The 24,836-nt window shown below is 36.7% G+C and overlaps 4 protein-coding genes and 1 pseudogene across 5 annotated transcripts; all 5 read right to left on the bottom strand.

Moving 5' to 3' along the window:
* Positions 1–5,102: 5,102 nt before the first annotated feature.
* Positions 5,103–6,996, bottom strand: BNAA01G06780D. Of its 2 annotated transcripts, none has more exons than XM_013831917.3 (6): positions 6,719–6,996; positions 6,379–6,493; positions 5,777–6,303; positions 5,610–5,709; positions 5,452–5,521; positions 5,103–5,368 (listed from the first exon to the last, which is right to left on the bottom strand). In XM_013831917.3, exons 1-4 carry the CDS (start codon positions 6,799–6,801, stop codon positions 5,625–5,627), a joined length of 810 nt encoding a protein of 269 aa, XP_013687371.1. In that variant the 5' UTR covers positions 6,802–6,996; the 3' UTR covers positions 5,103–5,368; positions 5,452–5,521; positions 5,610–5,624. The 2 variants fall into 2 exon arrangements, with proteins under 2 accessions (XP_013687371.1, XP_022557989.1); XM_022702268.2 differs by having other exon boundaries at positions 5,103–5,367; positions 5,450–5,521; positions 5,782–6,303; positions 6,719–6,995.
* Positions 6,997–8,398: 1,402 nt separating this feature from the next.
* LOC106391358 (AAA-ATPase At4g30250) lies at positions 8,399–10,532 on the bottom strand. The gene has a single exon (XM_013832012.3). The coding sequence runs from the start codon at positions 10,288–10,290 to the stop codon at positions 8,557–8,559; it is 1,734 nt and encodes a 577-aa protein (XP_013687466.1). The 5' UTR covers positions 10,291–10,532; the 3' UTR covers positions 8,399–8,556.
* A 3,110-nt stretch (positions 10,533–13,642) lies between these two features.
* On the bottom strand, positions 13,643–15,317 carry LOC106391738 (protein YIP4b-like). The gene is made up of 3 exons (XM_013832473.3): positions 14,522–15,317; positions 14,212–14,286; positions 13,643–14,104 (listed from the first exon to the last, which is right to left on the bottom strand). The coding sequence occupies exons 1-3, from the start codon at positions 14,999–15,001 to the stop codon at positions 13,844–13,846; spliced, it is 816 nt and encodes a 271-aa protein (XP_013687927.2). The 5' UTR covers positions 15,002–15,317; the 3' UTR covers positions 13,643–13,843.
* Positions 15,318–15,569: 252 nt separating this feature from the next.
* LOC106391591 lies at positions 15,570–16,955 on the bottom strand (annotated as a pseudogene).
* A 5,937-nt stretch (positions 16,956–22,892) lies between these two features.
* On the bottom strand, positions 22,893–24,332 carry LOC106392232 (probable xyloglucan endotransglucosylase/hydrolase protein 18). The gene is made up of 3 exons (XM_013833069.3): positions 23,909–24,332; positions 23,613–23,806; positions 22,893–23,434 (listed from the first exon to the last, which is right to left on the bottom strand). The coding sequence occupies exons 1-3, from the start codon at positions 24,188–24,190 to the stop codon at positions 23,062–23,064; spliced, it is 849 nt and encodes a 282-aa protein (XP_013688523.1). The 5' UTR covers positions 24,191–24,332; the 3' UTR covers positions 22,893–23,061.
* Positions 24,333–24,836: the final 504 nt, after the last annotated feature.

Raw genomic sequence — 24,836 nt, 5'->3', positions numbered from 1 at the left:
CTTCCCTGAACTCGGCCTCTCGGGTTGAGTCTTGTAACAGTAACCCATGGATCATCTCTGTTCCTTACCCGGGGGTACTTGATATAACAAACCTGATCGGCCTGAGAAGCAAGAATGAAAGGATCATAATATTGCAGCTTCCGTCTTGAATTTACTGATGTAACACCAAATGCATCTGTTCTCACACCTCGATCTGGAGTGTTGTCGTGCCAGTCACAATAGAAAACAGTACAGCGCAATCCAACCATGCCCAAATACTTGATTTCCAAAATCTCATTTATGTGTCCGTAGTATACATCATCTCCTGATGCAGAACAAACACCAGCATCGTAAGTCGTACTCGAACGTCTCCTCTTCTGAGTTGTGAATGCATATCCTCGAGTACAAAATCTCGGATATGACTTCACAACAAAGTTTGGTCCAACGACCATCTCGCGTATCCAATCGTCAAATGTTTCACCTCTGGCCAAACCATCACTCACATAGGTAAACATCCATCCACCAAATTCTCTCTGCTTCATTTCTTCTAGTTCGTCCTCTGTGGCGTATCTATATTCTAACCGCTTTTCTGCCATGAAAATCCTTTCATATTGAAGAACATCTTCGCAGTTGGTGAGTAAATATGTTTGCAAATGACTGCGCTCCTGATCAGTAAGTCGACGGTCTTTTGGTTTTCCGCTAAGTCGTCCAACGTCTGTGAAAATGTCTGGAACCTTCCAATGATATGTTGCCCGTTCGCCTCTATCATCATGCCGAGCAGGTCTTCTGTTTTTGGTCTGAACTTCTGCTGGAAAGTAGTACTCGGCAAAGTTTGAAGTTTCTTCATTGATCATCTGTGCGACTATAGACCCTTCCACCCTACTTAAATTTTTCACCATCTTCTTCAAATGGAACATATACCGCTCATACAGATACATCCATCTATACTGCACAGGACCACCAAGCTCCAATTCTCTTACCAGGTGAATAACAAGATGCTCCATAACATCAAAAAATGAGGGAGGAAATATCTTCTCAAGGTTGCACTGAATCACAGCTATGTTAGTCTTCAAATTTTCAATACCTTCAAGAGTCACTGATCTTGTGCATAAATCGCGGAAGAAACCACTTATCCCTGCAATTGCTTCATGAACATTTCGTGGTAATAGTTCCTTGAAGGCAAACGGAAGGAGACGCTGCATCATTACATGGCAATCATGGCTTTTCAAGCCAGTAAACTTTCCTTCCTTTCTGTCGATACAGTTACGCAAATTAGATGCGTAACCGTCTGGAAATTCCACATCGTTTGAAATCCAATCAAAGAACGCATCCTTTCCCGCTGCATCAAGTCGGTATATGGGAAAAGGAGCCCTACCACTCTCATCAACATGAAGTTCTGAACGAGCACATATATCGACTAAATCCAGTCTTGACTTCAAATTATCCTTTGTTTTACCTTGAACATTAAGGATCGTGTTCATCAGGTTGTCAAAAAAGTTCTTCTCGATATGCATGACATCTAAATTATGCCTTAGTAGATGATCCTCCCAGTATGGCAGATCCCAAAAAATACTTTTTTTGTGCCAGTTATGTAGGTTTCCAACACCATCTACCGGAAAATGCTCATGTCCACCGACGTCTGGCGTTCTTTCTGCACCAAAATCTCTAAGTTGTGTCTTCAAATCTTTCCCACGAATTTCCGGAGGTGGACTGTCAAACACCCTCTTGTTCTTCGTAAACAAATTCCTACTTCTACGATATGGATGATCTGGTGGTAGAAATCTCCTGTGACAGTCAAACCAACACGTTTTCCTTCCGTGTTTTAGTTGGAAAGCATCAGTGTTATCTTGACAATATGGACATGATAGCCTTCCATGCGTTGTCCATCCAGATAACATACCATATGCTGGAAAATCACTTATTGTCCACATTAGTACTGCCCGCATTTGAAAGTTTTCTTTATACGAAACATCGTATGTTTCAGCACCTTGAGTCCATAGTTGTTGCAACTCATATATTAGTGGCTGAAGAAACACATCAAGTGATCTCTTAGGATGCTCTGGTCCGGGAACGAGAATCGAGAGGAACAAAAACTCTCGTCGCAAGCACAAGTTTGGGGGTAGGTTGTATGGTGTAAGAATGACTGGCCATAGAGAATACTGTCTTCCACTCTTGCCAAACGGGCTGAAACCATCAGTACATAATCCAAGGTAGACATTTCTTCTCTCATACGCAAAGTCGGGATACTTTGATTGGAAATGCTTCCACGCTTTTGCATCTGAAGGATGTCTGATCTCACCATCTGTTGAGTGCTCCGCATGCCATCTCATTGGTTGCGCTGTGCGTTCAGACAGATACAGCCTCTGCAACCTTTCCGTCAAAGGCAAATACCACATCCTTTTATATGGTACTGGAATTCTTCCACTCGTATCTTTATAACGAGGCTTCCCACAAAATTTGCATGAAACCCGCTGTTCATCCGCCCTCCAATAAATCATGCAGTTGTCTCTGCATACATCTATTACCTGATACGATAAACCAAGACCAGCTACGAGTTTCTGAACCTCGTAGTATGAGCCAGGAGCTACATTATCTTCAGGTAGAATACCTTTTACATAATCAGCAATCGCATCCACACAGTCTTCAGCCAAATTATAATCCGTCTTAATGCCCATCAATCTTGTAGCAGATGATAAAGCTGAATGACCATCTCTGCAACCTTCGTACAATGGTTGCTTTCCAGCATCCAACATATCATAAAATCTCCTAGCTTCGGCATTGGGTAAATCTTCCCCTCTAAAATGATCATTTACCATCTGCTCAGTACCTACACCGTAATCTACATCCGTTCTAATTGGATCTTCTAATCTAACCGGTGGCTGAGGTTCGCTAGTACTACCAAGTTCATAATCAGTTTCTCCATGATGATACCAAATTTTGTAACTTCGTGTAAACCCACTCAAATATAAATGAGTCCAAACATCCCATTCTTTAATAACTTTTTTATTTTTACAATTAGAGCAAGGACATCTTAACATACCTGTTTTTGCTTCCGGTTGTCGGTGAACTAACCCCATGAATTCGGTTATACCTTGTTGGTATTCTTCCGTAAGCAATCTCGTGTTCGGATCCAAATGAGGTCGATCGATCCAAGAACGAAAATAATTGGAAGAAGACATGTTTTTTATGAATCAAATTCGTGTGTAAAGAAAGTGAGAGGGAGGATGAAGATATGGTGTGAATGAAGAGGAAGAGGGGTGCTTGTATTTATAGGTGAAATCCTGCCGACGGTCCGAGGAAATTCCGACGGAATTCCGATGCAAACGGCTAGTTCGTCGGAATTTCCTCGGAATTTTTAAAATCCCCCAACGGCTCTCCAACGGCTCTCTAACGTCTATAATATTTCCTCGGAATTCATCGGTTTTTTCCGAGGAATACTAGTTTCCTCGGTATTCCGTCGGAATATTCCGACGAAATGTGTTTTCCTCGGAATTCCGTCGGAATATTCCGACGGAATTCCGAGGAAGCAAAATTTTGTATTTCCTCGGAATTGCCTCGGAAATGCCTCGGTATATTCCGAGGAATTCATTTTCCGTCGGATCGTCCGTCAGAATACCGCTGTTTTCTTGTAGTGTGTGATCATGTTCGGAATGGTTAAGTTCCCGCCGGAAACCGAGCTGAGGAATATAAAGAGCCGTCAGGTTCGCCGGAATGTTCCACCGGTTATGTTCCCGTCTCCCGCTGACCGGAGACCTCGTAGAACTCGAGGGTCCTCACCGTCTCCTTCTTGGAGGTTTCTCAACGCCTTGAGTTGCAAGGAGCCCACAAGTGTCGCTGCAACGACACCGCTTTGGTTTCCACATGTTTAAATTACTATATTATCCCTAAGAACCATTGTGTTGTGGCTACGTACTCGTTTTGTTGCGACTGAGAAGAATATAACCGTCATTTACTATAAGATATAACGATATTGTAATTTTTCTTTTGTCAGCCACGATATTGTAATTTATTTTGTTAAACAATATCGATAATAGTTTGGACCATAACATACCCTTTTCTTTATGTTATATACATTTCTTTTCTTTTCTTTTGTATTTCAGCTCATTTTGTTTGAATATTTGAATACATATTATAAGAATCGTCAAATTTTTATAAAATTAATTGGTTAGGTAATGGAGGAATGAATGATGATCAGAACTGGCACGAGAAGGACATGAACAAAATTTATTATTTTACTTTTCCCTCTGGGACTAGTCGATTTTTGATATAGACAGGAAGTTATATAAGCTTCGTGAGCATTTATTTGTGCTTCGAAATGCATGGTTCATATATGGTATGATAATTCAAATTCCAATCTTAGAGACTGTGACGTTCACCGTCTTTTTGTCCAGAGACTTCTAGAATTAAATCCATTTCAACATATTCATGTGTCTATGAAACTACTACACCATATGGTAAGAAAACGTTATTTTTGTCTTGCGAATCGCGCATTTGCGACTTTGGATATTTGTATTATCAAAAGTATAATTTCACCATATGCAGGTTACCCATCATAAGCAATTATCAATCATGATGATCAGTTATAATTTCACTATAATAATAATTGACCTAGATTGGTAGTTTGGTAATGAGCATTTTAAAAGGAAGATCAGACACTGATTCGAACCACAGACTTGCGAAGTAAGTGAAGGGGTCCAGGTGACAAAGATTGTCTGCTCCAAAGCGAGACAAACAAAAACTGGAGATATCATTTAACACAACACGCATTGGGTTTCTTCAGGGACACGTCTAAAGTTTATTAAATGTAGCTTATCCTTCTTTTGGCTTTTACCTGAGGTTTGCTCTTGACAAAGCTTTTCACCTCTTCCTTCTTGAAGAGTCTGAATCATGTTGCATCTAACGTATGTGCCCAATACAGAAGAATCTGTACAAAAAGCCGACAATATAAGAATGTAACAACCAAAGAAAACATGGTGATTGTTATGTGTTTAAAGATTGGTTTAGAAAACTTAGCGCAATGAGTCAAGATTCTGAAAATTCATTCATCTGTCAATCTTACTTGAGAGTTTCCTAAAACCCGGTTTAGGTTCTCAAAATCTTACACTGGTTGCTATCAAACACCATACTCAAAAATCCAATTTTTTCAAAGGACCATAGTGAACTTCAACAACCTTTAACCGTATCGATTTCACACAATTTTTTTTAGTATACTTTACAAATAGACCTACGAAGTTACAAGTTCCTATATATATGTTTCTTGAGGATAAAAGAAAGTAAAAGAAGGCAGGCTTGTTCTTGAGAAAGCCTTCAATCTCTCATCTTTCTTGAGGGATGTTGAATCATGTAGAATCTAAGGTGTGTCACTAATACGCAACAATCTTTAAAAAACCTGCAAGAAAGGATGCAACGTTTAAAGATTATTGTACAAATCTTTAAAGTTATGATTTGGATTTTCAGAATATTAGTATTCACCTGTCAACCTTTCTTGAGAGTTTCCAAACCACAGTTTAAAGTTCTCAAGACTAATAAACTCCAAACATTACTGCAAAATGGAAATAAATTGGTACTGTTAAAGAACAATGGTGTGGTGTAAGTGTAACTCATGATAAGCAAAAGAAGATGAGACTCACATAGAAGAAACAAGATTAGCGTGAAGGAAAGAACGAGCTGGACCGGTCTGCTATATGGAACACGAAACCGCCTTTGATAGCATCTGACTCTGTCAAAGATCTGCAAAAAAATGATAAAACAACTAAGTAACTATAATCAAACACAATCGTATAGAGATGAGGTGAACCTTACTAGGTTATAACCAAACAGAGGTTTAGATCCTTTCTCTTTAGGAGTGTCTTCAACGTCAAACACAAGCCTCTTCCTCTTCTCCTCTACCTCCACATCAACAGGAACACTAACCCTCAACGCAGTTACATTAGGAACATTCGGCGAACTCCATGTCCTTCTTGTCCCAAACCTTTTATCAGCCTGCTGCACGCGGATTATAGCATCAGCACTCTCAGGGCTACCTCCCTCGTCAATGTCTATCACACAGGAGCTTGTCGAGGAGTCTCTGAAGTTGATGCTACTCTCTGAGGTAAGAGAAGAGCCAGAGAGAAACATTGCAAGGTCATCACGCTCTTCTTTGTTAAGATCCACCAAACGCAAAGGCTTCTGTTTCCCGTTCTCGGTTAAAGCCTCTTGGAGAGCAGAGTGCACTCGGTAGATCTGGTTCTCAATAGCGTTGACAAACTGTTTATGCCGAGTTAATGTGGTGTCGTCTCGGCAATGTCCGTGGCTCAACCTCACTGCCCTCTCAAACTCTTCCAGCTGATTCACATTACACAAACAATACACTCATTTGAATAATGAACAAAATAACCTGTGGTAAGTGTGGATTCGAACCTGCCACTTAGCAGTGCTCAAAGCTGCTTGAAGTTCAATGCAGAGCTGGTCTGATTCTACCGTTACTCGACCTTGTCTCTTCTCTTTAACCCACACCCTATACGCAGATTCCATTCTGGAACACACAGACAATAGCACACACAAAAAAAACTGAAACTTGATAACTCAATTCCATCACCTATTGGTAATAAATCAAATTACACATAAAGGTCGGACCTTTGATCATGCTACAACCAAACAATTCACAATTACTCAAAGAACCATATAAAGACTAACACTTTCAACATCACAAGCTACATACAAACCAATCAATACGAGATTAAAAAGAAAAAGGACATACGCATCGGCAGATTCTTGAACCTCCTCTGCTGCTGAGAAAAAGACATCCTTTTGCCAAAGATCGAAGCTGTTAGCTACCATCATCTTTCACAAATTACGATTGAGCAAAAGGGTCTGGTCTACACAGCAAAACCTATCGGAGATTTATGTTCGATAGATTCTCTTCTCTTTTCTTCTGCAGGAAAGAAGGAATTTTTCTTTCTCTTCTTCCAGCTTTCTGTGTTGTTTGTTAATTCGTCTGATCTTTTTTTTGCTTCTTCGCTTTTAATTTAATAAAAACGTTAATGGGAAGGTGAATAAAAGAAGATAACATGTTTATTTAGTAAATGTCTTGTTTTTAATTGGTAGACAGCTTAACTTAAAATAGTCTTACCCGCAGGGGATAATTGCTAGCGTTAGGAACTGAGAAAACATCAAGGGGATGTTGGTTTTGTGGCCCCACCCACTTGTCCCTCAACAAACATCCATCGTTATTAGCCAACTCAAATGGAATTTATTTACGAGAGTCAAATGCTAATGACGCATTCTCAGATTTTTTTCGCGAATTAATTAACTCAATGGTGATTTTAAGTTACGGGTGGTATGTCTAACCCTTGTGATGGCAAATTTTCAACTAATCTATAGACATTAATATATCAGCAACAAAAAAAACATTTAATGAAATTTGAATTACTATAATAGGATTACTACAATTTGGTAAAAGAACATCATTCTAATCACACGCTCTCCAAAATGCACAATCTTTCTGTCTCAGCCACTAACACGAATGCTTACCAAGACCGGTTCGTGCTCCAGTGTAGACATAAATTGGCGTTTCTTTCAGGTTTCGGTTACAAAGCCCAAGCCTTTTTGAACTTGGTCTGTCCAATATTAACATCCCTCAAACTGATTTACAATTACACTTGGGTAAATGGTTTGGTCTCCGACTCTCCGTTGTCCATTTTCATTGTTTTACTTTAAAACTCCATCTTCAATACCGTCTTCTGTATAGATTGTGTCATTGGTTTAGCTATATTGAAGACTATAGCAAAGGAAGATCTTTATTTAGTTAACTATGTCATGTGTTAATAGTCTATGGAAACCCCGGTAAGAGCCGCCATCAAAACTTGAAAAGCTTCAACGGGAGACAAAAGCTGAATATCCTTCACCGACAAAAAAAACTAGGACACCAGAAACAGCCGGACGACCATCAATAAGATATATGCAACACCTGGGACAAAGCCGATCGGTAGAGACATAAACCAGAAAAGAGACCGCCGAAAAAAAAATTGATAAGATCTTCTCTCAATCCGAATAACTATTAAATTTATTAATTAGATAGTTAAAATATAACCCAAACAGTCAAATACTTAAATAATATTGAAACGACATAACACAAATATCTTCTGATTCAATCCAACCTAGTGCCTATAAATAACTTGATTCCAATCTTTAGACATCATCAGTGGATGTAAAAACCTTTTATGGTATGGAGGTTTCACTGAATTGGGTTTTGACTTCGGTATCACCAAAATAGATAAACAATATACTATATGATTATGATATGTCTTTTTATATTTCCTCTTCCAAGAAGTGAACATGTACATCAAGTGTTTGAGTATAGCATTAGTGATTCAGTTAAACTCAAGTCCACTCTTCATTGATTTGGATGTTTCACAAGATTGGGGTTTGACTGTGATTATAGCAAAAATGGATAAAACCTTATATTATATGATTATAACAATCATAATGATTATAATATTTTTGAGTGAACCAATAAAACAGAACAAATATCAACCTTAATGAAAAAACACATGAACCATTACAAAGACCTACAGTGACTACTACAGTCACTTACCTTCACTTGTCTGCATCTTCATCTCCATCTTTTTCATCTTCAAACCCAAAGAACTCTCTGTTTCCATTGGGACTATCCAAAGCTCTCTTCTCTTGTTCCTCCTCTGCTTCTTCATCTTCATGTTCTCCTTCCTCTTTCTTCTTCTTAACCCCACCACTCTTCCTCCTCCTCACAACCCTCTCCTTCAACACACACAACAGCTCCCTCACCGCCTTCTCCGCATCGCTCCTGTTCCTAATCAACACCTCACTAACATCAGCCGGAGTAATCTCTGCCTCCTCCACACACTCCTCCATCTCCTTCAAAACAACACCATCCACCTCACCTTCCTCCATCCTCAGATAATTCTTCAACAGAATCTTCAACGCTTGAAACCTACAAAACCCCATGTGAATATGCATATCCATCCTCCCACTCCTCAACAAAGCCGAGTCCAACTTCTCAATATGATTAGTAGTAAACACAAAGATCCTCTCGCTCCCACAACAAGACCAAAGCCCATCAGTAAAATTCAAAAGCCCAGACAAAGTCACCGAGCTACCCGGCTCGTCCATCAAACCCGACCCGTTAGTCAAATCCGGGTCATAACATCCGTTATTATTATTCTTCCTCTTAACCTTCTCTCTCTTCGTCAGACTAATAGAACAGTCGATATCTTCTATAACAATTATCGACTTAGAGCTAGTCTTCATCAACAGCTTCCTCAACTCCGAGTTATTCTGAACCTCAGTGAGCTCAAGATCATAGATATCATACCCGAGATAGTTAGCCATCGCAGCGATCAAACTTGACTTCCCTGTCCCCGGCGGTCCGTACAGCAAGTACCCTCTCTTCCACGCCCTCCCTGTCTTCTGATAAAACCCTTGTCCGTTCGCGAACTCTCTCAGATCCTCCATGATCCGTTTCTTCCTCTCCGGGTCCATGGCCAGCGTCTCGAACGTGCTCGGGTGCTTGAACCTCACCGAGTCCCACGGGTGGGTCCTTGAATCCAACGAGACGCCTCTCGAGTTAGTGTAGAGGAGCCTCTCCTCGTTCCTCCGGCGAATCTCCTCCGCTTTTCCGACGATGTGGTCGAGGTAAGAGTCCAGGACGAGGGCTTTGTCTCTCTTGCTGATCTGCAGCGTGAAGCCTCGCTTCTCCTCCGGCATTGGCCGCCACGAGAAGCTCTGGACCTGGCGCTGGACGACGACGTGTTCCCAGAGGACGGTGACGCCGTTGAAGACGTCGGTGATCCTGTCGTTGTTCGAGAGGCCGAAGGTGACGGAGCTCGAGTTGGGGACGCGCGTGAGGCTGAGGCGCGTGTTGTTGCTGGTGGATGATACGGCGCCGTTGACGGTGACGGAGGAGCTGAGGTAGAGGCTGACGGCGTTGTAGAGCTCGTTGGTGTTGACGCCGTCTATCTCCGTTATGTCGAAGTAGGTGTGGGAGGAGAACACGTGGCGCATACGTGTCAGGAGGTGGATGAGGGCGAGACGGAGCTCGGGTGGGAACACGAGCTGGAGGATTGTTTGGCAGAAGGCTAACATGCCGACTAGAGAAGCCATTGTCGTCCAGTAATCACTCATCTTCATCTCTTTCTTTGTTCTGTTTTGTAGAAACAGAGGAAACTGACTTTTTTTGAAGTTCTTGAGATTTGGGAGGGAAAGCTTTTGAGAGAGAGAGAGAGACGTTGGTGTGGTTTTGTTGGAATATGAAAGGAGGAGATGCTTCAATTTATAGACAATGGGAGGAGTCATTTTAATATTTTACTGATATACATACTACCATTGGGTTGTGTTGTGTGGTGCTAATGATATAAGCAAACTCTATTTCTCAATTATTTTCATAGGTCTATGGTTTCTAGACTTCAAAATCAATTACATCCAAGAGGTAGTGGTTATGTGACATGTAAATTTCACATCGTGTACTATTCCACTTTGTGTTTTTGTCCCACGGTGTGATAAGAAAGAATAAAAAGTGAAGTAATAAGTTTGGAGGAAAAAAGTTGAACAACTTGAAAGGCGATGAATGAGAGAATATAGAGGACAGTCCTGGAGAAACAGATAAGTTTTTTCTCACTATTTACACTGAATGAATCGGACAAACAAGTACACTGAGAAACACCACCATAAAGGACAAGAAACAGCTTGAAATTTTGAATGCTGAAAAAGGGTGAGTTTCTAAGAGACAGCCAAGAACTGATAACTTAGCTGGATTGGTTCAATCTAGTAAGAAGTATTGTTTTATTGATTGGTTCTAGTGTGTTCAAAGGAGGTTCAATCTTACTATTACCAGTCACTACAGAAAATTTGATTACTATAAAGAACACTTAGATTTATTACATATAAAGTCAGATTACAAACCTCAGAAGCATCAACTAGGGGTGGGCACGTTACCCGATATCCGAAGTGGCACCCGAACCCGATCCGAAAAAACCGAACCGAAATCCGAACCGAAGTAGCAAAATACCCGAACGGGTATTGAATAAAGAGAGACTGGATACCCGAACCCGAACGGATAATACCCGAACCCGAATGGATATCCGAAAATAACCGAACATATGTATAATTAACCTTATGTTTCTAGTTTATATCTCTCATTTTATATAAAATATTTATATTGATACTACACATAATTTAAGTTCATATGATATACATACAATTCCGGAAAAAATGATTTGCTACTCACTTAAAATGCATGTCAAGTTTTTTATTTCAAAAATTAACAAAAAGTTATATCCAAAATTAAAAAAAAAATAACTAAATTAGTGCCTTTTTAGTTTTAAAATGTTATGTCCAAATCTATTAACCATTCAATCTATTAAAAATAAAAAATTAGTTAACTAAAAGTTATATTTTTAAATACAATAAACTTGAGAAATGAAAATTTTAATATTTTTTTTCAAAATCTAAATATCCGAACCCGATCCGAAATAACCAAATCCGAACTAAAAATACCCGAACCCGACCCGAAGTACAGAAATACCCGAACGGGTTCTAGACCTCTATATTGAAATACCCGAAAATCTGAAATACCCGATCCGAACCCGAATGGGTACCCGAACGCCCACCCCTAGCATCAACTAATGCATGAAAAGAAACATAGAAAAGGGAAACTCATAATCTGTAGCTAGTGCGATGGTTGGTATCTCTTAAACTGAATCAGTTTCACCATATATAGAACTTGGAGGTCTATACCAATATGGTAAGGAGAGAGATTATCATATTTAAGGGCAATGCAAAAGGATAATGATCAGTGTAGTGTTGCCTTTTTGAAAATAGAGAAGTAACTAGTAAAAGCAAATTAGGGAACATGAGGGTCTAGTTTAGGGTTTGTGAGTGTGACTTACAGTTGGGTTTGTGTTGTTTTGTTGGGATTTTGTGATTTTATTCTTTAGGACACTCGAATTTACGTGGGACATCATTGTTTGTCTACATTTGCATATCAACGTCTATCACCATAATACTCAAAACTCTTTCAACTTTCTTTCACATCTCCATCTAATTCCACCATAATAAACCTCATCACAATCCCAAATTAGCTAAAAGCATTTTTAATCAATATATATGTTGAACTCCGAGATTAACGGGTGTAATCAAAGCTTAAATAGTTTAAAGAAATATTTACTTGTGTAACTTGATAGAACTTGGGTTTGCAGTTTGTATTTGTAAGACTAGATATCTTGAAACTTATGTAAGCCTGGCTGATCAGCTTAATTCCATATTGGTTAGTCTCCATAATCAAAAATTATCAAACAAAAAAAATTGTTCAATCAAATTATCAATTATGAATCGTATTATAATAAGACTGGAAAAAACAAGTAGTCGATGTTTCGCTTGGCCGACAGAATAAAAAAGTATTGACGTTTTTCAAATGTTTTAAATAGGGGAAAATAGTGAGACATGTAAAAGGAGATGACACAGAGTGAAAACGACAGTAGATAAGGCCCAAGTTACTAGAGTCACTTTTGCAGAACAGTAGAATCTCCCAACACCCCCAAAGCCTTTAATTTACTATTTTATTTGTCTTAAAACGTTTTCTAAGTTGCTTTGAAATGTGTAAATCCATACTTTAAGTAACGTAAACAGACTAAAGGATATCCATATTGATTGTCAATATCAGAAAACTGTAAATTCCAAAGATCAAAAATGAAAATGATGTACGTATAGAAAACAATTAGGTATCTACAAATGCATTGGTTGATACTGTGGGGAAAAATTTGGACCAAAGATTCTGTACAGAGATCCGTTGGTGATTCTGCTTTTGGAGTTTAGCATCCTCTGGTTCCGAGCTAAACTCAAAAGGGCCAACAATGAATAAACAATGTTAAATGTCAAAAGTTGTAAGGCCATGTTATTATGTAATGTCACAGAGGCCTGTATAAAGTACAATTGGCATTTTATAATTAGGGTTTGTTATGATGGTACCTTCTGAAACTGACTCTCTTTGGCATTTTCTATTTCAGTTTTCAAAAAAAAAATATAGAAAGAATCATGCACTTTAATATCAATCCCACTCTCTATTTGTTTTTCTATTTCTCCTTCATTCAAATTAATGAAAAAATCGACTCCGCCTTTGTGGTATTTTCATTTCGGCAAATGCAAGAAAATAACTTATTATTAAAAATTGGTGTGTTTGAGAAATTTGTCACAATTCGACCTGAAGAGGTAAAAGAAATATTAATAAAAAGAGATGACGTATTACTCAAGCAAACTCTGTCTTTCTACTGTGGCATACCCGTTCCCCAAAGTTACTTATTCACTGGTTACTACTTACTACTACCAAACAAAATTTAACTTCAAGAGACAAAAAGTTAAAACATAACGATAATTGAGAGTGGGGTGTGACACAGAAGCTAATATCTATACAATTAAATGCAACAAAACCGAAGAAGATTTCAACCAGAGTTTTTAAATTCGAGCCTTTGTCAGATTAATAACCACCACCACAAAAATATTTGCTGGAACTTATTACTGTGGTTTTATGATTTAAATGTTTATAGTGTATATCTTCTTTCCACACAAATTAGATTGATCCCTTAGAAAAAATAAACTATAGCAGTTCGTAATACAAAGTCATGCACAGTTTGCATTATTATGTATCGCAAGGTAAATAAAACAGCCTTGTCTTATAATCAAAGGTCTTATACAAATAAAGTAAAGTCAACCAGAGTATAACAAAAAAGTGTTTAAAGAGCATATTATACATATGGTCTCTCATTAAAACTCAGATTAGTTCGCGTTGGAAAATTCTCTATCTACTCTATACCACATGATTTCCAAACTGAATTTCCATTTTTTCCAGATGGAATTAATCAATGGCAATGATCAAGAAGCCGACAGAGACATACATGAGGAAGACCGGGTAAAGTGCGAGAGCTTTCCTTCTCGGGTTCACTGCGGCGCTCATGAAAGGATAAGCGGCCCAAGAGCTCCAGGCAAGAGTCACACACACAACTATCATTTTGAGTATCACATTGTCCTTCAACATGCAGATCACTGCTCCAACGTCCAGTGGGAATAGACAGTAGCCCAAAAGGCTTAGGCTTTGGAAGAAGATTATATGTCCTCCCTGAAAATTGTATTGTTCACAGAAAACAAAAACAAGTGGGATGTTTACAAAAAGAAATCAAAGCTTGGAACGAGAAATACTAATACATGAATCAAATGTGTGCTTACCAGGAGCAGCACATTTAATGTGAGGATCACTGCCCCAGCTGCAAGTAGTGCAAATGCCACGGCAAATACTTCGGACTGTAAATTAAAGAGCAAAAGAATGAGACCAAAAGCCAAGCCAAGTAGACAGAAACTGATTCTTTATTCTAACTTATTAAGAACGTAATGCTTTGTGAAGCATCATCCTAAGAGAAACTCTCAATTCAATTCTATGTAGCACCAACGACAAACCAATTCTCAAATCACATTTGAAAAGGGCAGCTTAAAGGTAAGATTTTTATTCACATATGCATCAAAAGAAGAGAGCTTTGACCTTCTTAACGGAAGCAGACCAAGAGAGAGTAAGGCCCAAGAAGACAATAAAGAAAAAGGGACCCCACAGATCCCAATCCCTAAGCGCCTTCCCCGGATCCTCCCTGTTCGGATTCGGAAACACCACCAGCTTCAGGTTACTCCCTATCCTCCCCACATCCCTCTTCACCGTCTCCCACACCGGCTCCGTCAACGTGTTCGCCGGAGACCCGAACCCCATCGCCTTCCCTCCTTCCGAGCCCCCGCTTCCCGCCGGAGGGACGGGAACTGGCGTCACCTTCTGCGCAGGGGCCAGCGGCGGGAGGTTGGATTGGACGAAGGGGGAGGATGTCACGGGTATCGAGGGACGGATCGGGCTCGGCGGGCGGGCCGGGAGGACTGACCCGGGTCCCGATTGGAAACCGCCGTTCATCATGTTCTCGATCTCGTCGATGTCTGATTGGGAGGATTGGTATAGCGGAACTGTATCGTTGTGCGACATTTTCTTTCCGACGGTTGGATTCACCGGAGGAGAATGGGAATTGAAGGGATTGATTGATGATGGGGTTTGATGATTTTCCCGGGAAGAAATTGATCAGATCTGACGATGAAGAAGATGAGTGGAAAATTACTAAACGGAGGAAAATAAAATTAATTAAATAAAAGGAACGTGTGACGAAATGCTCTCACTGAAACGACACCGTATAAGTGCGCCGACGACGTTTTATTTATTTTGGTATGAATGTTAAATGGACTTGTTTGTCATCGTTAAGAGTCTTTGATGGAAAATGATTAGTTGATAAGTCTTTGATGGAAAATTAATACTATTGGAAATATTTTTTATTTGTATTTAAACTCTTTTGATGAATTCTTTAGTAAACAGGATATGATTTGGTTTTATACTGAAATTTCCAGTGATTGCATTTAGATTAGATGCATTTAACACGTTTATCATATTTCTTGCAATATAAGTGAAGTAAACTATAATTATTCATCTGAAAGAATGAGCAACTATTATCATTTGCATAAACACATTTTTGTTTACAATAGACAATCTCTTAACATGTATATGTAGACACACCTTTAATTTGCTTTTATTGGACAAAGATACACACAATCGAAAGAATCAACACACAAGTAACTAAAGAAGAAGCAGAGTACTTTACATATAAAGGAAAAGAAAGCCGAGGAGGATAAATAGATAAAAATGTATATGATCTCTTAAAGCTTCTATGACCTTGTTGCACATTCCCTAGGGATTCCCTGTGGAAACCTCTTAGTATCCGTACAGTAATTATAGATCATGTAATTCTTCTGAACCCATCTGAGTCTAGCTTGGCTTGTCGAATCCATTTCTTGAGTGTACCAAGTAGAGGTTGGTTTCGTCGAGGTACAAGACGATCTTCCGTTTGAATGAGCACAACCATCAATCTTAATGTTCCTGTAAGAAGCAGTGAATGGAGCTTTGGACCAATCTGTTTTAACCAGACCGCCTCTAGTTGCCCAATCGTCTGCGTTCCATAAACTTGCGTACATCCTCATCGGCTTGCTCTTTGGAAACAAAACACCTAGAGATTCAGAGTTTTTAAACTCTCTAATCGGTGTGTCATCGACAGTTAATCTGATCCAAGAAAACAGATTAAGGATGAGAAAAAAAATAAAAATAAAATAAACCCTTGAATGTGGTTACTTGTGAAGCAAGAAAGGTAATTTTTGACTTTACATGATTCTTTGAGGGTTCCAGAGGATTGAGTACGTGTGGAAATTGGCTGTTGGGTCGAACCAGAGATGGAACTGTTGCTCTTTGTCACCTTTACCTTGAGTGTAAACATTGGTGTGTAGAGAGTATAAGGATCTCCAGTCATATTACCCAAGAACTCAAAATCAATCTCATCCCAAGTAGATCCTTCAGACTTCAGCTGAATTTAATTAAAAAAAAAAACATAATTATCAAGAAAAACTCTAACAAACTATCAAATCAAATAACATAAAAAAAGGTTAAGTAACTTACGTAGAAAGTTGTGACCGTGCCTGCTGAGTTACCAGGAACAAGCTTAATCTGCATATCAATCTTACCGAACAAATACTCTGTTTTGGATTGAAAACCAGAACCAGATGATTTGTCTAAGGTGAGAGTAAGAAGCTGGCCGTTGTTGAGTATCTTCCCACGGCCGTTTCCCCAAGCCACGTTGACGTCGCTGTTGAAGTCAGCGGCGGAGGCTAAAAACGCCGCCGCGAGGAGAGCTGAGAAGAGGAATATTTTGAAAGGAGACATTGTTATGTGTGCGTACGTGTGGGTGTATGTGTTTGGAGTTTGGTGAGGAATGTGAGGAAGAGAGAAGAAGGGAGAGAGATATATATAGTGGGGTGGAGAATAATAAGTAATGTTAAGAGGAGAGTGGGTGAACAAAAGAGGCTAAATATCAGGACATTGCATGCAAGATGTATTACAGCTGGACTCTCGATTACTTCCATCATTTGGTGAGCAGATTATTTTACAATCTTAATTGAAATATAAACATGGTCATACTGTTAGAAACGAGTTGTTTCATTCTTAAAAGTATGTTTGAGAAGATTACAAATTATGAGTTGATATCTGCTCTTCTTTAAAGTCGTGTATTGATAAATGCTAGTATTAACTTTCCCTTTGGTTAATAGTACTTGAGTACTTTCTTTATTTTTTCTTTGTTTGCCAGTTTTGACTTTTAGCTTTAAGAATTGTTTAAATAACGTTTGCTATATAATTGGTTGCATGCTTTGTAGATATTTTACACGAATTTCCAAATTCAAAATTGTTTGTATATCTTCATTACCACGTAGAGGCCTGTCTAGTGGGAGGAGGAAAGAATAATAAGAGGTCTAGAGGGATATTACGTGTGGAATTGTTCGACTTCGAATTTCGTTGAAATTTAAGGACAATATATATTTGGCATATATTTTGTCTTGGAATATATATATTTTGATATTTTTTTTTCTAGTTTTAAGAGTTTGTATGTATCCAATTATGGGGTCGTTAACTTTACCATATTCTTGAATAAAACTTGCTTCGACCCTCAAGTCCAACTTTTCTACATGCATATAACATAGGTTTCCGATCGTACACATTTTCCTAGCAACTGGTATATATTACGAAACGATGTGATTCAGTCTGATTTTGTTATTATGTGTATGGAGCATAGAAGCAACTACGAAAAGTTTAATTGTATGGGTTAAAGGTTTGGTTGCGTTAGCAAAGGTGCAAGTAGTGGTAGCATTGACACGTTTTCTTCCTCTCTCTTTCTTGTAAATCAAAAAGGTCAATTTCTTTTGGTTGCTCACTAATTAATGGAAGGACTCAATAAAGATGTTCCATTGCAAAGAAATGTAAAGTTATAAATCAATATATGCAACCATACGTATAGGTCTAATTCATGTTTTGTGATATGAAATTGATGTATAGTAGTATAACAATACCCAACACTTGTTGGAATACACATATGACAAATTAGAACAGCTATTAGTCCATATTTCAGGTAGAATTAAATCGAGGAAACCACAAACAAAATAAATTCTCTAAATTTAATGCCTGTCTATGAGGACAACTACTGATATTTATTGGAAATGTCTAATGAATATGAGTGGTCCAAACTCAAAGGCTGTTTTTTTCAAGCTCCAAAACTACTTCCATCCGCATTTGTTCATTTACAGGAACTGTCAACATTTGGCATTTCCAATTTCTTTTTGCTGATTTTTTTTCTTCTGTTTTTACGCCAAAAAGTACTAACAAATTGTCGAATTTTCCCCAAAAAACATAGTCTTTTCACATTTTTTGGTCAAGTAATATCATAAAAGTATAGATTATCAACATGTTAAAATTCATATATGATTGTGACAAAAAAAACTCATATATGCATGTAGGTCGACGAGGAGTATCCAACACTTGAAGCCATAACCTGTTGAAAATTTCCTACGCGTTAATATTTAATATTTTACCCTTCTTCTTGGGTAAAATATGGCATGTGGAACTTGACCATTAGATTGAATGTAAAACTATTCAGATCACAGAGACCACTTTATTTTTGGGCTAAAGAACCGCCACTTTAAAGGTTAAGAGTTCTGTAACAGAAAGCATGGATAAATTTATGAAAGTCCTTGTCAAACACAATTTAACTTTATTATTACACCGACATACTTGCGGTAAAAACAAAAGACAGTTTGGTTTTAAATAGTAGCATGCATACATACTTTGGAGTTTTGAGTATGTAATAGTATGGAATCTATGGACCATAAGAATTAAGATAGGATAGCTACGTAATTAAAGCGAATACTATTACAAGAAGTTACATATGAATATATATGATTCATTGGATGAATTTTCCTGACACGGAAATTTTGATTTGGACCGCCTAACCAAACGTCAACTTGGTCCCAGTAAGCTTTACAGCTGTAGCAGTACAAAATTAATTTCTTAGTGTAATGGCTCATCATAATTCTTAATCAGGGGCCTAATCTTACTGTTAGTTCAACTCAACCATATTATTTCATTTTAACGAACCCATATCTCGGACAACTATGTATGGTCTTGTCAATTCCGGCCTCCATAAATGTTGCAGGTTCGTATTAATTTTCAGAAAAGTTATATAGTCATTATTGAAATTACATTCAAATTTCTTGGTAACCATATCTTCTGGCTGACCTAAAAATAGTAGTATTTTTTTTTGATAACCGTTAGAATCCGAAAAGCTTTTAAGTTTAAAAACTAATCTCACGAAAACTTGCAACCAGGTATACAAAATCTCATCGTTAAGAATGCGGTCAGGTGACCAATACTACTCTAACCCAAAACTGAAATTCCAGCTAGAGATCATTTACCAATATGCCGAGGCGACTTGGTAAATAAAAATATCAACTAATTTTTTTTTGAGAAGACCAAAGATTTTTATTTATTTTGAAGAAACAAATTTGTAAATTTTAATAAATCAATTAATTAATTAATTCGTGGATATACAGCTTTCTTTTTGTAATCCAAAACCAAAATTTTGTGTTTGGATATATTCGAGATTAAACAAACAATATAGACGAGGTCAACTTAATATCATATGTATGTTTTAGAACGTTTATCACCCCCATTTCATGTTTAAGCGATTAAATGTTTCAGAATATTGTTTGAAACGTTATATAATGTACTAAAGGTCTGCTATTCTGACTTTCTGAGTTACTAACTTACTACTCTCTGGTAAATTATGAAATTTTTCAACATTGGTACAGACTATAGTTTTTGTTCTAGAAATTTCTCTATTGGCCAAGTGTCACGGAAGATGAGACTGATGAGTGATAACGATAGATTCGTCATTGCATACAAAATTATAAAAGAGAGAGAGAGCTGTAGTCTCACCTCACGACCACACAATTATTTAGAACCAGATAAACTGTCCATATACATTTGTTACCGAACATATTGTGCCTAACCAGATAACTTCATATGTTATTCTACTAAAATAATTGCTTGAATGTCGTTTTCATAAACCAGCTGATCTCAATGGATAAGCGTAATTAGCAACTGACACCAATTATTTTGGTTTGTCTTGTAGGTCGCTATGTCCTTTTCATACTTGGTTATTGCCAGTAGTTATATGTATTAATAATGGTACTATGATCACTTTTCTGAACACTAATCCTCAGCACTCAGCAGTTAAATATCTATTACTATTATCCACTTGTTTCGATAACAACCTTATCGGATAATCATCAACCATTTCTCTTTTATCTTTTCTTTTTTCAAATCAAATACTCCTTCTATTTCTAAATGTAAAATGACTCGATAAAAAAATAGATATTAATTTTGTCTAAAAAATATCATTTAAACTATAAATTAATGGTATTCAATCAATTATAAAATAGATTATTAAATATGATTGATTACACAGTTTTTAATAAAGTAAAAACTACATAGAAAAATGAAAACATCTTATATTATAACATCAAAATTCTGTAAAACATCCTATATTTAGGAACGGATGGAGTATAATATTCTGTTATGCTTAAAAGCATATCCAACAAGGTTCTTATTCTCCAACAAGTCCTCAAACTTTCAAATTTTAAAAATCTAAATAGTTAAAACCTCAAAACACTTTTTACTTTTCAGTTTAGTCTTTACAATTATGTAACTTACATTTAATTTTATTAATATATTATTTTGTACCACTTTAATCTTTATAAATATATTTCGATTAAATATTCAAATATATATTTACATATATGTTATTATTGATACATAAAATACTTAAATGTGTCCAAATTTAAATCAAAATTGTTAATATACACTAATATTATGTAAAATAGAAATATTATGCATACATAATTTAACCATTTTGCAACTCTTTTTCTAATTGATGCCTTTAAAAAAAAACCATTTTGTAACTCTTTTTCTAATTGATGCCTTTCTTGAAAAAATAAATAAAAAAAGTTTATTTGATTAACCCAATGTGTATATATATATGAGTTATAATTTTTCTTTTGCATATTAATATGTATTTATTAAAAAATGTGCTTATAATTAATTATTACGAAGGTTCAAGATTGAAATGTAATATCCAAAATAACTTTAAATATATATTTGAGGTTCCTTGTTGGAGCAACCTGCCTTCAAATCCTCATTTGAGAATCATCCACCCTCAAAAATTTGTTTCTTGCTGGAGATCCTTTAAATAGTTGCATAAACAAAACTCATATAAACCCACAACGCTAATCTGATGATTTAAACTAGTTTTGGGCAAAAAAATCAATACTGGAGATCCTAATATGAACCAAACTAAAATAATTGAAACCGGAACATGAAAAAAATCTTCATATACTGGATGGTTCTTATATTTGTATATCTAAAATAACTGAACATAACTAAACATATATTCATATATATAAATTTTCTAGTAATATATTAGATATAACATAACTAAATATATATATATATATAATACCTAAAAATTATTAAAAATATCCAATGTATTTGAGAAAAAAAATTATCAAAAAATGTTCAGATATTTATCCAAAATATCTAAATAATCCGATATTTTTATCTGAATCATCTTAGTTACTCAAAATTTTACCCAAATAACATATATTTTACCTGAATTAGCCTAATTACCCGAAATAACGGAACTATAACTGAAATCAAAACGAAAACCGATTTTTTTGTATATTAAACAGTTCCTAATTTATTATCTGAACCGACATGAACCAGAAACTATTCAAACCGATTTGAACCAATAATTTTGTTGGTTCCTATATGGATTTTCTAACCCCACTATCTGATATCCAAAATGCCGCCCGAATCGAATCTATACCCAAAATGTCCATATGCCTAATTTAAACACCAGTATGTGCAACCGATTGTCGCGATATATAGATGCTAATTTTCTTTGGAAATAATTTAATGCATAAGTTCATGATCATACGTTATTTTCCAACTTCCTCTTTTCTTCTGTGCAACTTTCTCAATTTTCTATTTATCTACACGATAAAGCAATTCATAAGTAGCTAAATTACATTGTTGTTTGGTATGATGGTGGCCAAGCTTTTATTATTGCTGTTTCTAACACAATTTTGAGTCTTCTTAGTTTCTTGTTGTACAAGCATTAGTAAAGCTACTTAGCCAGCCCATAGGCCCAGTCTGCTAGAATAGCGAAATAACACATATTTGTTTTGTAAATATAGAGACAATATGTTACTCAAGACGAGTTCTTATTCTAAATTGTTGTCACTAGTTTTTGATAAGGGTACTAATTTTTTGGTGATATTCTCTTAACTAGTATCATATGCATAAAATCTTGCAACTATGCTTCTTTTCCATATCGTCACATATTATTTTCCACTCTTTTGATTGATTTGACATTTTCTGAATGAAGATTTGTTTACATCCATCCTAATCCAACAGAAAAAAAGAAGAAGAGAACAACAAAAATCGAAAACAACAAAAGCTAGATTATACTATTGAAATCTATATATTATTTTATCCTTTTTGTGACACTAACTTCAAATTAGTGCTAAGACGCAAAAGACTAGATTGTTCTGAGTACCTAGTATCACTTGGACTTATTCCTCTTCTTTACCATAATGTCTCGTTACTCTTGTGCATTAGTAGAAGTCTTCTTGATATATATGAATCTATTGTGATTTATTGTCACCTAATATACTGTTACTATGTAAAAAGTTTTCCCTAATCCCTATCCCCTATAAATAATATATATCACTTTTATCGTCTTACTATTAAGCAAAGCCATTCCTACGACCAAACTTGAAACCAACCCTAAGCATAAGTTTTTAATGTTCCACCCAAGTATTTCTTCTATATTTTGAACCTCTCTAAATGTTAAGAACTTTATAACTCTAGTGAAATCAATAAAGTTGTAGTAACGAAACCTTTTCTTTCCATAATTTATTATTTGTTATTACTTAAAAAATCTTCCACAAACACACACACACACATAATATGAGCAACGAATGAATGAAACATAATAGATACAACTCATTTGAGTTACAAAGACAACGCCAAGTAACTCATTCACGAATCAAAGAATCGATAGTTTAAGTGCACACTTTAGGAACACCTTTAGGAAACCTTTTTGTATCGGTGCAATAGTTATAGACCATGTATTTACTCTGCGCCCATTTCATTTTATCTATGCCTCTCTGGTCGAGTGTCTGAGTGAACCATGGGGAATTCGCAGGGCAAGATGATTTTCCATTAGCCCAAACACATCCTTCCACATTGTAGTTTCTGTAGAAAGCAGTAAAAGGAGCCTTTGACCAATCTGTTTTCTCCAATCCTCCCCTTGTGGCCCAATGCTCTGCCTCCCAAAGGCTCGCGTAGAGCCTCATTGGTTGGTTCTTTGGGAATGGAACTCCAATCGACTCAGAGTTCTTGAACTCTCTAATAGGAATACCATCGACTGTAAAACTGAAAAAGAGGAAATAAAAGAAAACTTATTAGGAATCCTACATCGAAAGAATGTATTGAGACCTAGAATAACATCTAAGAGAAGTTTATTAACCTTAACAAAGTATAAGCTAATGAGATTCTGTATGGCCGCAAAACTTGTAATATTAATGTGCAAAGGATGGAATGATCTGCTTACATAATCCTTTGGGGGTTCCATGTGATGCAGTATGTGTGAAAGTTCTTTGTTGGGTCGAACCACAAATGAAATTGTTGTTCTTTGTCTCCTGATCCTTGTGTGTAAACATTAGTATGGAGGGTATACGGATGACCACTTATGTTTCCCAAGAACTCAAAATCGATCTCATCCCACATAGTTCCAGGCGCTTTAAGCTACACCAAGTCATCATAAAACACGAATGTACTCATCAATTATATGTAACCTAGCGAATAGGAAACGATGCCCAAATATGTTCGAAACGGTATGTTACTTACGTAGAATGTTGTGACTGTTCCAGCAGAGTTACCAGCGACAAGTTTCATCTGAACCTCGGCTTTGCCATAGAGAAACTCCTGATTGGACTGAAAACCCGAACCAGATGATTTGTCGAGCGAGAGAGAAAGAAGCTTTCCATCTCTGTCGCGAACCTTTCCACGTCCATCACCCCAATGTATCTGAACGTCTTTATGGAAGCTACCGGCATAAACAGCCACAGATTGTGCTGCAATCAGAAAGAGAACCAAGAACGCGAATCTTGTACCACAAGAAAACTTCATTTTATATATTTCTTGAGTAGTATTGATATCTCGAATGTTTTTTGTTGATGAAAAACTGAGATAAGTGACATGAGTTTATATAGCTGCTGGAAAATGGCAAAGGAAAAAGAGAGGGAAGTTTCATAGTTTCATGGTTTGATTATTGATATTGTGCTGTATTCTAGTTGGCGCATTCGACCGCTTGTTGGTTGTTACAAAATAATTCCATAAAATATAATTCCACTACTCGTTTTTTATTACAAAGCAGAGAAAATAATGTATTTGGACAATTTGTATATCACATGCTGGTCCCGCGTTCTGAATGTACCGAAATCATTTCGTCAACGCGGCTTCGACTTTTGACCTAAGCGCAAACCCTCCCCGCCGCATAGAGGGTTCGAATATATTAATATTTGCGTTAAATAACAACATCCACTTTTATACTTTTCCACAACTTTAATTTAATTAACCATGATTTATGAAAAAAAAAGCATGGTATATTCCACATTTTGAATGTTGCATAAAAATATATTTCTATACAGATGACATTTCACTCTCTTAATGGTTGAAACCACTAGCTAAACTAAAAAACATAAGATGTTTCACTTTGTTTGGGTAAAATAATAGCAAAAGCTTTGACGATTAGTATAACGTTACGGGTAATATA

Source organism: Brassica napus, chromosome A1, assembly GCF_020379485.1.
Source record: "Brassica napus cultivar Da-Ae chromosome A1, Da-Ae, whole genome shotgun sequence".
In the NCBI taxonomy this organism is placed as follows: domain Eukaryota; kingdom Viridiplantae; phylum Streptophyta; class Magnoliopsida; order Brassicales; family Brassicaceae; genus Brassica; species Brassica napus.
The sequence above is the reverse complement of the archived record's forward strand: the minus strand, read 5'-3'. Positions and strand labels throughout refer to the sequence as shown.